This window comes from Mesoplodon densirostris, chromosome 3 (assembly GCF_025265405.1).
Source record: "Mesoplodon densirostris isolate mMesDen1 chromosome 3, mMesDen1 primary haplotype, whole genome shotgun sequence".
NCBI lineage: Eukaryota > Metazoa > Chordata > Mammalia > Artiodactyla > Ziphiidae > Mesoplodon > Mesoplodon densirostris.
In genome coordinates this window covers 109,907,962-109,921,836 of record NC_082663.1, presented here as the reverse complement: position 1 = coordinate 109,921,836, position 13,875 = coordinate 109,907,962, and the positions used below count along the sequence as shown (strand labels likewise).

Here is a 13,875-nt window from a genome sequence, read left to right as displayed (position 1 = left end):
TACATAATGATCAAGGGATCAATTCAAGAAGAAGATATAATAATTATAAATATATATGCACCGAACATAGGAGCACCACAATACATAAGGCAAATGCTAACAGCTATAAAAGAGGAAAACGGCAGTAACACTATAATAGTGTGGGGGACTTTAACACTTCACTTACACCAATGGAGTGCAGGGAGAGGGCTGGCAGCGTGAACACAGCCTGAAGGGGTTACTGCACCACGCCTAGCCGGGAGGGAGTCCGGGGAAAAGTCTGGACCTGTCGAAGAGGCAAAAGACTTTTTCTGCCCTCTTTGTTTCCTGGTGCATGAGGAGAGGGGATTAAGAGCACTGCCTAAAGGAGCTCCAGAGAAGGGTGTGAGCCGCAGCTAACAGCGCGGACCCCAGAGACGGGCATGAGACGCTAAGGCTGCTACTGCTGCCACCAAGAAGCCTGTGTGCGAGCACAGGTCACTCTCCACACCTCCCTTCTGGGGAGCCTGTACAGCCCGCCACTGCCAGGGTCCCGGGATCCAGGGACAACTTCCCCGGGAGAACACACAGTGCCCCTCAGGCTGGTGCAATGTCATGTTGGCCTCTGCTGCCGCAGGCTCGCCCCGCAACGTGCCCCTCCCTCCCCCTGGCCTGAGTGAGCCAGAGCCCCTGAATCAGCGGCTTCTTTAACCCCGTCCTGTCTGAGCAAAGAACAGACGCCCTCTGGTGACCTACATGCAGAGGTGGGGCCAAATCCAAAGCTGAGCCCCAGGAGCTGTGCAAAAAAGAAGAGAAAGGGAAATCTCTCCCAGCAGCCTCAGGAGCAGCGGATTAAATCTCCACAATCAACATGATGTACCCTGCATCTGTGGAATACCTAAATAGACAACAAATCATCCCAAATTGAGGAGGTGGACTTTGAGAGCAAGATTTATTATTTTTTCCCCTTTTCCTCTTTTTGTGAGTGTATATGTGTATGCTTCTGTGTGAGATTTTGTCTGTATAGTTTGCTTTCACCATTTGTCCTAGGGTTCTATCCATCCGTTTAAAATTTTTTTTTAATTAAAAAATTTTTTTTCTTAATAATTATTTTTTATTTTAATAACTTTATATTATTTTATCTTTATTTTATTTTCTTTTATCCTCTTTCTTTCTTTCTAGTTTTTCTCCCTTTTATTCCGAGCCGTGTGGATGAAAGGCTCTTGGTGCTGCAGCCAGGAGTCAGTTCTGTGCCTCTGAGGTGGGAGAGCCAACTTCAGGACACTGGTCCACAAGAAACCTCCCAGCTCCACGTAATATCAAATGGCGAAAATCTCCCAGAGATCTCCATCTCAACACCAATACCCAGCTTCACTCAACGACCAGCAAGCTACAGTGCTGGACACCCTATGCCAAACAACTAGCAAGACAGGAACACAACCCCACCCATTAGGAGAGAGGCTGCCTAAAATCATAATAAGCCCACAGAAACCCCAAAACACACCACCAGACGTGGACCTGCCCACCAGAAAGACAAGATCCAGCCTCATCCACCAGAACACAGGCACTAGTCCCCTCGACCAGGAAGCCTACACAACCCACTAAACCAACCTCAGCCACTGGGACAGACACCAAAAACAACGAGAATTACGAACCTGCAGCCTGCAAAAAGGAGACCACAAGCACAGTAAGATAAGCAAAATGAGAAGACAGAAAAACACACAGCAGATGAAAGAGCAAGATAAAAACCCACCAGACCTAAGAAATGAGGAGGAAATAGGCAGTCTACCTGAAAAAGAATTCAGAATAATGATAGTAAAGATGATCCAAAATCTTGGAAATAGAATAGAGAAAATGCAAGAAACATTTAACAAGGACCTAGAAGAACTAAAGATTAAACAAGCAATGATGAATAACACAATAAATGAAATTATAAATACTCTAGATGGGATCAATAGCAGAATAACTGAGGCAGAAGAAAGGATAAGTGACCTGGAAGATAAAATAGTGGAAATAACTATTGCAGAGCAGAATAGAGAAAAAAGAATGAAAAGAACTGTGGACAGTCTCAGAGACTTCTGGGACAACATTAAATACACCATCATGCGAATTATAGGGGTTCCAGAAGAAGAAGAGAAAAAGAAAGGGACTGAGAAAATATTTGAAGAGATTACAGTTGAAAACTTCCCTAATAAGGGAAAGGAAATAGTTAATCAAGTCCAGGAAGCACACAGAGTCCCATACAGGATAAATCCAAGGAGAAACATGCCAAGACACATATGAATCAAACTGTCAAAAGTTAAATACAAAGAGAACATATTAAAAGCAGCAAGGGGAAAACAACAAATAACACACAAGGGAATTCCCATAAGGTTAACAGCTGATCTTTCAGCAGAAACTCTGCAAGCCAGAAGGGACAGGCAGGACATAATTAAGGTGATGAAGGAAAAAAACCTGTAACCAAGATTACTCTACCCAGCAAGGATCTCATTCAGATTTGATGGAGAAATTAAAACCTTCACAGACAAGCAAAAGCTGAGAGTTCAGCACCACCAAACCAACTTTACAACAAATGCTAAAGGAACTTCTCTAGGCAAGAAACACAACAGAAGGAAAAGACCTACAATAACAAACCCAAAACGATTAAGAAAATGGGAATAGGAACATACATATTGATAATTACCTTAAATGTAAATGGATTAAATGCTCCCACCAAAATACACAGACTGGCTGAATGGATACAAAAACAAGACCCATATGTATGCTGTCTACAAGAGACCCACTTCAGACCTAGAGACCCATACAGACTGAAAGTGAGGGGATGGAAAAAGATATTCCATGCATATGGAAACCAAAAGAAAGCTGGAGTAGCAATTCTCATATCAGACAAAATAGACTTTAAAATAAAGACTATTAGAAGAGACAAAGAAGGACACTACATAATGATAAAGGGATCTATCCAAGAAGAAGATATAATAATTGTAAATATTTATGCACCCAACATAGGAGCACCTCAATACATAAGGCAAAAACTAACAGCCATAACAGAGGAAATTGACAGTAACACATTCATAGTAGGGGACTTTAACACCCCTCTTTCACCAATGGACAGATCATCCAAAATGAAAATAAATAAGGAAACACAAGCTTTAAATGATACATTAAACAAGATGGACTTAATTGATATTTATAGGCCATTTCATCCAAAAACAACAGTATACACCTTTTTCTCAAGTGCTCATGGAGCATCATGCAGGATAGATCATATCTTGGGTCACAAATCAAGCCTTGGTAAATTTAAGAAAATTGGAATTGTATCAAGTATCTTTTTCGACCACAATGTTATGAGGCTAGATATCAATTACAGGAAAAGATCTGTAACAAAAACAAACACATGGAGGCAAAACAATACACTATAAATAACGAAGTGATCACTGAAGAAATCAAAGAGGAAATCAAAAAATACCTAGAAACAAATGACAATTGAGACACGACAACCCAAAACCTATGGGATGCAGCAAAAGCAGTTCTAAGAGGAAAGTTTATAGCAACACAATCCTATCATAAGAAACAGGAAACATCTCGAATAAACAACCTACCCTTGCACCTAAAGCAATTAGAGAAAGAAGAACAAAAAACCCCCAAAGATAGCAGAAGGAAAGAAATCATAAAGATCAGATCAGAAATAAATGAAAAAGAAATAAAGGTAACGATAGCAAAGATCAATAAAACTAAAAGCTGGTTCTTTGAGAAGATAAACAAAATTGATAAACCATTAGCCAGACTCATCAGGAAAAAAAGGGAGAATACTCAAAACAATAGAATTAGAAATGAAAAAGGAGAAGTAACAACTAACATTGCAGAAATACAAAAGATCATGAGAGATTACTACAAGCAACTCTATGCCAATGAAATGGACAACCTGGAAGAAATGGACAAATTCTTAGAAATGCACAACCTGCCAAGACTGAATCAGGAAGAAACAGAAACTATGAACACACCAATGACAAGCACTTAAATTGAAACTGTGATAAAAAGTTTTCCAACAAACAAAAGCCCAGGACCAGATGGTTTCACAGGGGAATTCTACCAAACATTTAGAGAAGAGCTAACACCTATCCTTCTCAAACTCTTCCAAAATATAGCAGAGGGAGGAACACTCCCAAACTCATTCTACCAGGCCAAAATCACCCTGATAGCTAAACCAGACAAGGATGTCACAAAGAAAGAAAACTACAGGCCAATATCACTGATGAACTTAGATGCAAAAATCCTCAACAAAATACTAGCAAACAGAATCCAACAGCACATTAAAAGGATCATACACCATGATCAAGTAGGATTTATCCCAGGAATGCAAGGATTCTTAAATATATGCAAATCAATCAATGTGATACACCATATTAAAAAACTGAAGGAGAAAAACCATATGGTCATCTCAATAGATGCAGAGAAAGCTTTCGACAAAATTCAACACCCATTTATGATAAAAACACTGCAGAAAGTAGGCATAGAGGGAACTTTCTTCAACATAATAAAGGCCATATATGACAAACCCACAGCCAACATCGTCCTCAAAGGTGAAAAACTGAAACCATTTCCACTAAGATCAGGAACAAGACAAGGTTGCCCACTCTCACCACTCTTATTCAACATAGTTTTGGAAGTTTTAGCCACAGCCATCAGAGAAGAAAAAGAAATAAAATTAATCCAAATTGGAAAAGGAGAAGTAAGCTGTCACTGTTTGCAGATGACATGGTACTATACATAGAGAATCCTAAAGATGCTACCAGAAAACTACTAGAGCTAATCAATGAATTTGGTAAAGTAGCAGGATACAAAATTAATGCACAGAAATCTCTGGCATTCCTATACACTAATGATGAAAAATCTGAAAGTGAAATAAAGAAAACACTCCCATTTACCATTGCAACAAAAAGAATAAAATATCTAGGAATAAACCTACCTAAGGAGACAAAAGACCTGTATGCAGAAAACTATAAGACACTGATGAAAGAAATTAAAGGTGATACAAATAGATGGAGAGATATACCATGTTCTTGGATTGGAAGAATCAATATTGTGAAAATGACTCTACTACCCAAAGTAATCTACAGATTCAATGCAATCTCTATCAAACTACCACTGGCATTTTTCACAGAACTAGAACAAAAAATTTCACAATTTGTATGGGAACACAAAAGACTCCGAATAGCAAAGCAATCTTGAGAACGAAAAACAGAGCTGGAAGAATCAGGCTCCTTGAGTTCAGACTGTACTACAAAGCTACCGTAATCAAGACAGTATGGTACTGGCACAAAAATAGAAGTATAGATGAATGGAACAGGATAGAAAGCCCAGAGATAAACCCTAACACATATGGTTACCTTATTTTTGATAAAGGAGGTAAGAATATACAGCAGAGAAAGGACAGCCTCTTCAATAAGTGGTTCTGGAAAAACTGGACAGCTACATGTAAAAGTATGAGATTAGAACACTCCCTAACACCATACACAAAAATAAGCTCAAAATGGATTAAAGACATAAATGTAAGGCCAGAAATTAGCAAACTCTTAGAGGAAAACATAGGCAGAACACTCTATGACATAAATCACAGCAAGATCCTTTTTCACTCACCTCCTAGAGAAATGGAAATAAAAACAAAAATAAACAAATGGGACCTAATGAAACTTCAAAGCTTTTGCACAGCAAAGGAAATCACAAACAAGACCAAAGACAACCCTCAGAATGGGAGAAAATATTTGCAAATGAAGCAAGTGACAAAGGATTCATCTCCAAAATTTACAAGCAGCTCATGCAGCTCAATAACAAAAAAACAAACAACCTAATCCAAAAATGGGCAGAAGACCTAAGTAGACATTTCTCCAAAGAAGATATACAGAGTGCCAACAATAACATGAAAGAATGCTCAACATCATTAATCATTAGAGAAATGCAAATCAAAACTACAATGAGATATCATCTCACACCAGTCAGAATGTCCGTCATCTAAAAATCTAGAAACAATAAATGCTGGAGAGGGTGTGGAGAAAAGGGAACATTCTTGCATTGTTGGTGGGAATGTGAATTGGTACAGCCACTATGGAGAACAATATGGAGGTTCCTTAAAAAAACTACAAATAGAACTACCATATGACCCAGCAATCCCACTACTGGGCATATACCCTGAGAAAACCATAATTCAGAAAGAGTCATGTACCAAAATGTTCATCGCAGCTCTATTTACAATAGCCAAGAGATGGAAACAATCTAAGTGTCCATCATCGGATGAATGGATAAAGAAATGTGGCACATATATACAATGGAATATTACTCAGCCATAAAAAGAAATGAAATTGAGTTATTTGTAGTGAGGTGGATGGACCTAGATTCTGTCATACAGAGTGAAGTAAGTCAGAAAGAGAAAGACAAATACTGTATGCTAACACATATATATGGAATCTAAGAAAAAAAATGTCATGAAGAACCTAGGGGTAAGACAGGAATAAAGTCACAGACCTACTAGAGAATGGACTTGAGGATATGGGGAGGGGGAAGGGTAAGCTGTGACAAAGTGAGAGAGTGGCATGGACATATATTCACTACCAAACCTAAAACAGATAGCTAGTGGGAAGCAGCTGCATACCACAGGGAGATCAACTCGGTTCTTTGTGACCACCTAGAGGGGTGGGATAGGGAGGGTTGGAGGGAGGGAGATGCAAGAGGGAAGAGATATGGGAACATATGTGTATGTATAACTGATTCACTTTGTTATAAAGCAGAAACTAACACAGCATTGTAAAGCAAGTATACTGCAATAAAGATGTAAAAAAAATAATAATTAAAGTAAAATAAAAAGAAACAAACCAAAAACAACAAACCATACAACCCAATCACAAAATGGGCAGAAGACCTAAATAGACATTTCTCCAAAGAAGACATACAGATGGCCAAGAGGCATACGAAAACCTGCTCAACTTCACTAATTATTAGAAATATGCAAATAAAAACTACAATGAGGTATCACCTTACACCAGTTAGAATGGGCAGCATCAGAAAATCTACAAGCAACAAATGCTGGAGAGAGTGTGGAGAAAAGGGAACCCTCTTACACTGTTGGTGGTAATGTACACTGATACAGCCACTATGTAGAACAGTATGGTGGTTCCTTAAAAGACTAAAAATGTAATTACTATATGACCCAGCAATCCCACTACTGGGCATATACCCAGAGAAAACCGTAATTCAAAAAGACACATGCACCCCAATGTTCACTGCAGCACTATTTATAATAGTCAGGTCATGGAAGCAACCTAATGCCCATCGACAGTTGAATGGATAAAGATGTAGTACATATATACAATGCAATATTACTCAGCCATAAAAAGGAACGATATTGGATCTTTTGTAGAGACATGGATGGCCCTAGAGACTGTCATACAGACTGAAATAAGTCAGAAAGAGAAAAACAAATGTCATATATTAACGCATATATGTGGAATCTAGAAAAATGGTACAGATGAACCAGTTTGCAAGGCCGAAATAGAGACACAGATGTAGAGAACAAACATATGGCACCAAGGGGGGAAAGTGGGTTGGGAGGGTTGGTGGTGTTGGGATGAATTGGGAGATTGGGATTGACATATATACACTAATGTATATAAAACAGATAACTAATAAGAACCTGCTGTATAAAAAAATAAATTAAAAAAAATTTTAATAAAAAGTTATGAAGTAAAAAAGAATATTTATTAGAGCTATCCATTACTTTCCTTACTCACAAAGGCTGTTCTAGCTAGGTAGCAATGTATTGATAGTAACATAACAAAACCAATTCAAAGTAATTCAATACAACCTATTTAAAAATTACATACATGTAATTTGTGGTAAAATTGAAAAAAATTTTTAGGCTTAGCACAGAAAACCAAAATCAATGTTTTCTATGATCTCCCCAGTTAATTTTGATTTTCCTTAACATTTGACGAGAGGCCACAAAATAGGCACATTTATTAATCAATTATAATAGTATTTGTCATGCAAATAGGATTTGCTAGCCTTATTTCCATATGCAGCAATGTTGGACAGCTTAGAGTTCTGGGTCATAAATTACAATAAAACCTGGATCTTCTGTTTTTTACAATGACAAATTTTGTTTCTTATCATTAACTAGGAGTTAACAACATTTATCACTTAGAATATTTCTAATAATTAATAAAGTTGGAAAAATATTGCATATCTATTCTAGTAGTTTTAACTTTTCTTAGAGCAGAATTATTTCATTTAAAGAAAACATCTAGAATTTCATTAGCCAAGATGAACAAATGCAGAGTTTCTACAACTGATAGGGAGCAACAGATGATCCTCCTCACACCCTTCCAAGGAGTACTTTCATTTCCTCAACCTAGTTTAAACCTTCAGTGCTAAATGAAGTGTCAATATAAAAATAGCTTGAAAACAATGGTGTTGTCTGTTCTCCTTATTTCACTCTTATGGAAACAAAGACACAGAGGTATCTAATGAGGGAGTCCTAACCATCCCCCATGTTTCTTAATTTCCAAGCCATGCCCTTCTCTATCACACTACAGTACTCTATTTTCCTCTTGTAGAATTGGGAAACATAAACCCTGAACATGAAAGAAATTATTTATGGTTAGTTTGGAATTCTCTTCTGTCTAAAAGTTGTTTACTCTGAAGTGTGAGATTTCCCTATATGGTTCACCACCTAAAAGCTGCATGGATTGGGCTGAGTATTTCCTAATTCTGTAATCAGGGATTGATTTACATTGTTGAAAAATGCATCCTTTAGAATTCCAACGTAAACTTTAAATGTTCGAAGTTGTGGAAAGAGTATAGTGCACTGAGAACTCAGATACGATGTTAATACGCAAACTTTGTTGGAGAGGAAAGGCATGAATAATCATAAGAAAATAGATTTTAAATGTCATGAATTTCTTGTTGGGCAATAACGAGGAGTCTGGCTAACCACAGTGTACTGTACAATGAAAACATTTCTTCCAGAATGTCCTTTAGGGTTATTTATGAATAGCTACCACTCTCCCATCCATGCTCTGGCAGCCACCATTTTTCTTCCAGTATTTTACACATTTTATCTTACTTATTCCTTAAAACAGTTTCATTGAGATTATGACCAAAGACAGACAGGCAGGCTTTGAACCTGGGTATTTAATACTCTACCTCCATAATCTCTATTCTCTATGCCTCCTAAACTTCAAACTGTGTGGCTATTGTACCCAGGACAATGCTGACATTAGTGAAACTCAATACTGAGAATGTACAGAATGATTCTCACCTTAGACCAGTCACCCATTCGCCACACATAGCATTTGGAGTAATCCTCACAGTCCTCAGCCTCCCTGGGTCTGGTGGAGAGGACGCATTTCTTTCTGGGGTTAGTACACCTCACGGTCCGATGACGTACACCTTTGCCACACTTCACTGAACACTGGAAGATAACAGCAGAGAAGTGTGGATAAAGCTGGTGATTAAGAGATACAGATTGATGATCAAATTACGTTAGGAATTGGTTCTCATCATCTCTCACAAGCCTATCGCCCACATAAAGGACAGAATGAAGGAGAAAGAGAACACCAGGCTACAGCCCAGCATCAGAGGCCAGGTGGAGCTTCGGCACAGTGCTAGGGGTGAATGGGTTTCATGAACACAGGACCATTACTACAGACAGTCCTGTAAAACAGGGATTGTTTATGAAAGACAAATAATAAACAACGATCAAAATGTAAAACGCTAAACCTGACTGACATCAATTTTTTGCATATAATTATATAAGGAAATTCATTTTATTTTTGCTAAGATTTAATTTGTTTTAGCCTTAAGTGTTTGTGAAAAATGACAATTTCTAAGAGAATATCATTTCTCAAAACTTTTCTTAAAGCTAAAACAAAGAAAACATAGCAAAAACAAAAGTTTCTTTACATAATTATACACCCCTAGAAATAATCATTCTCAATGGCTATATGGATTGAAAATATAATTCAGTTCAAAATAAGTTTAGTTCATTTCATGAATAATTGATGCTTGACTGACAGTGTGACATAACAGGTATGAAGCATGTAAGATGTAACTGACCATATCGTTTACATTTATGCTTCCCATTATGGAATAGGTATAAAGCTTCCCAGTTTTACAAAGTTATGCATCACTGATTATATGGACACAGGAACCAAAATGGTATTGGGTGGGAGACGGGAGAGGGAGGGGGGGATGAGAGATATAGCAAAACTTGACAACCTAATTTATATCTGTGTCTAAAAAAGTTCCAAAGAAAGAGCTGAAGGTATGCACTTAGCAAGAATGTAGTAGAGGAATAAACATGCAGATTCCAGTAGTTGTCTTCCTGAAAACTTAAGCATAGAACTCCTGAAGTTTTAAATACAATAAAATTTGCACAAATGCGTCATTGTCTCATAATTTATGGTTTGCATTTGAATATCCTGAGCTTTAAGGTGGACTACATGTGTGATTTGGCATTTTAAGATTTACATTTTTATTTTTTGCAATCAAAACTAACCTTGATCCATAAACTCAATTTTTATATTAAATCAAGACAAAAGAGACATTTTAAAAATTGGTACATTGCATTGACCTATTACTTCTCCTACCTGGTGCCAAAAATCTGTATGGTAGGATATTTCTGACCTATTTCCTCCTGAAGAGTTTGCAGAAATGCTAGTTAGGCTGAAGGAAGCGTATTTCTGTTTCTCTGATGTTCACATGAGTCTTTTCTCCAGATTGTACTTATCCATTTTCATGTAAAATTGGACAATCCATTCATTCTCAAAAGTACTCATTACAAATGAGGAAGAATCTATGCCACAGTGAGATATAGCTTAGAAAAGTAAGACAAGAGAAAGTCACACTATTTGCTAGTGTGCTTTTTTTGGGGGGATTGGGTTAATTGAAGAATATTCCCAAACCTTATTATCTAAGCTACTTTATCCTCAATTTTCAAAAGAATGGCTACTTATCGCAGCCTAGCATTTTCTATTTGTCATTTTTACATCTTAGCTAATATTCTGAAATTAAGCATATTTTGCTCTGGGTGTGTGTGCACATGTGTCTTTGTGTATACATATGCGTATACAACTGTGAGGGTGTTCATGTGTGTGTGTGTGTGTGCATGCACGCACATGCTCACCTAAAGTGCTCCAGAGCAGCTAGTAAATATAAGTAATGACTGGTGTTATCATAAGAAGATATGTATCATGATAACAGAAAATAAGCATATAGTTTGGCATGGAACAAAGCTGCATGCTACATACTACAAGCTAGTGGGTGTATGGTGCAGTGAGCCTGGCAGCATTGGGTTCAATCCTAGCTCCAACACTAAGCAGGACTTTGGGTAAACTATTTAATTTCTCTGAGCTGTAGTATTTCACAAGGGTGAAACTTAACTTTTTTGCATTGCTGATTAAATATCAACAAGATACTAAATATGAAGTAAGAACAGAATCCCTGCTCACAGGAAATGACTGTTAAATGTTAATGTCCTTTCTTCTCCTTTCTCTTCTAATGCTCAGGAATATGAGTCAAATGTATATTTTCTTTTTTTTTAACATCTTTATTGGAGTATAATTGCTATACAATGGTGTGTTAGTTTCTGCTGTATAACAAAGTGAATCACCTATACATATACATATATCCCCATATCTCCTCCCTCTTGCATCTCCCTCCCACCCTCCCTATCCCACTCGTCTAGGTGGTCACAAAGCACCGAGCTGAACTCCCTGTGCTGTGTGGCTGCTTCCCACTAGCTATCTATTTTACATTTGGTAGTGTATAGAAGTCCATGCCACTCTCTCCAAATGTGTATTTTCATATGTGTCCACTAAAGAGTATACTCACGGTAAAGAAATAAAAAAGCTGGATTCTAAACTGTATAAATATATGCTCTTGATTATGTTACAATAGTCACAGAACAAAGAATAAATCTGTTTTTTCCTACCTTCAAAATTATTTATAATGAATGTTTTCCTTTTATTACCAGAAAAACTAATAAATGGTGCTAAAACTGCCATGCAGAGAGACTCTGAACATGATAAAACATGACCTTATATAGGCTAAGAGTAAGAAAATCAGAGGGAAACGGAGAAGCATCAGGGTGGGTACTGCACCTCGGACCACACGCCCGCCTCCCACACGGTCATGCAGTCCTGGCCCTCGCAGCGCTGGGTGGAGGCCGGCTTGGGCCCAGCGCAGTCCCTCTCCTGGGCTCTCATCAGGGTTCCATTGCTCAGCTGCTGGGTACAGGCCACTTGTCTGCTCTGCATCCCTTTACCACAAGTTCGTGAACATGGGGTCCATTCTGTCATCATCCATCTAAAAGTAAAGCAAGAGTCACTGAGAAATGTTAAAAGATATCTCCTTACTACATATTTTGACACGGCTAGAATTAGCAGAATGTTTACACAATAGATTTATACCTTTTTTTTTTTAAACTAATATTTGAGTTTTCCCTAAGACACCCAGGCTTCCTATTGCTTCTCCACACTTCTCATCTCAGGGCCTTGCTCTTATTAGAATCTCAAAGGATGTATTAGACTCCATTGCTGTCATGCTGCACGCTTTGCATGCTGCTGCCCGTCACGTCATATTGCCATGCTGAGGTACCTAACAAGTATAAAATTGCTAATATACATGAGTTGGTCCTATTCTTTGCATTTTGAATCTTCACAATAACCCTACATATTAGATACTACAACTATCGTGGCCTTTTACAGAAAGGGAAACCAAGGGAAGGAGAGGTGTAGTAAGTTACCAAAGGCCACAGGTTGTGGAGTCAGAAATTGAAATCAGGCTACAGACTACCTCACAAAGAGACATGTGCAGGTATCTGCAACCTAAACTTGCACCTAAAGCAATTAGAGAAAGAAGAACAAAAAACCCCCAAAGATAGCAGAAGGAAAGAAATCATAAAGATCAGATCAGAAATAAATGAAAAAGAAATAAAGGTAATGATAGCAAAGATCAATAAAACTAAAAGCTGGTTCTTTGAGAAGATAAACAAAATTGATAAACCATTAGCCAGACTCATCAAGAAAAAAAGGGAGAAGACTCAAAACAATAGGATTAGAAATGAAAAAGGAGAAGTAACAACTGACACTGCAGAAATACAAAAGATCATGAGATTACTACAAGCAACTCTATGCCAATAAAATGGACAACCTGGAAGAAATGGACAAATTAGTAGAAATGCACAACCTGCCAAGACTGAATCAGGAAGAAATAGAAAATATGAACAGACCAATCACAAGCACTGAAATTGAAACTGTGATTAAAAATCTTCCAACAAACAAAAGCCCAGGACCAGATGGCTTCACAGGTGAATTCTATCAAACATTTAGAGAAGAGCTAACACCTATCCTTCTCAAACTCTTCCAAAATATAGCAGAGGGAGGAACACTCCCAAACTCATTCTACGAGGCCACCATCACCCTGACACCAAAACCAGACAAAGATGTCACAAAGATAGAAAACGACAGGCCAATATCACTGATGAACATAGATGCAAAAATCCTCAACAAAATACTAGCAAACAGAATCCAACAGCACATTAAAAGGATGATACACCATGATCAAGTAGGGTTTATTCCAGGAATGCAAGGCTTCTTCAATATATGCAAATCAATCAACGTGATACACCATATTAACAAATTGAAGGAGAAAAACCATATGATCATCTCAATAGATGCAGAGAAAGCTTTCGACAAAATTCAACACCCATTTATGATTAAAAACCATGCAGAAAGTAGGCATAGAGGGAATTTTCCTCAACATAATAAAGGCCATATATGACAAACCCACAGCCAACATCGTCCTCAATGGTGAAAAACTGAAACCATTTCCACTAAGATCAGGAACAAGACAAGGTTGCCCACT

General features: G+C 37.8%; 1 protein-coding gene across 1 annotated transcript in view; it reads right to left on the bottom strand.

The window, feature by feature from the left end:
* The window catches only part of ADAMTS19 (ADAM metallopeptidase with thrombospondin type 1 motif 19), a 284,954-nt gene that overhangs the window by 23,644 nt on the left and 247,435 nt on the right, over positions 1-13,875 (bottom strand). Inside the window, exons 20-21 of the mRNA XM_060091906.1 lie at positions 12,111-12,315; positions 9,269-9,421 (exon numbers count right to left, since the gene is read on the bottom strand). Of these exons, the coding sequence (XP_059947889.1) occupies positions 9,269-9,421; positions 12,111-12,315 (358 nt within the window). The remainder of the gene's footprint in view (positions 1-9,268; positions 9,422-12,110; positions 12,316-13,875) is intronic.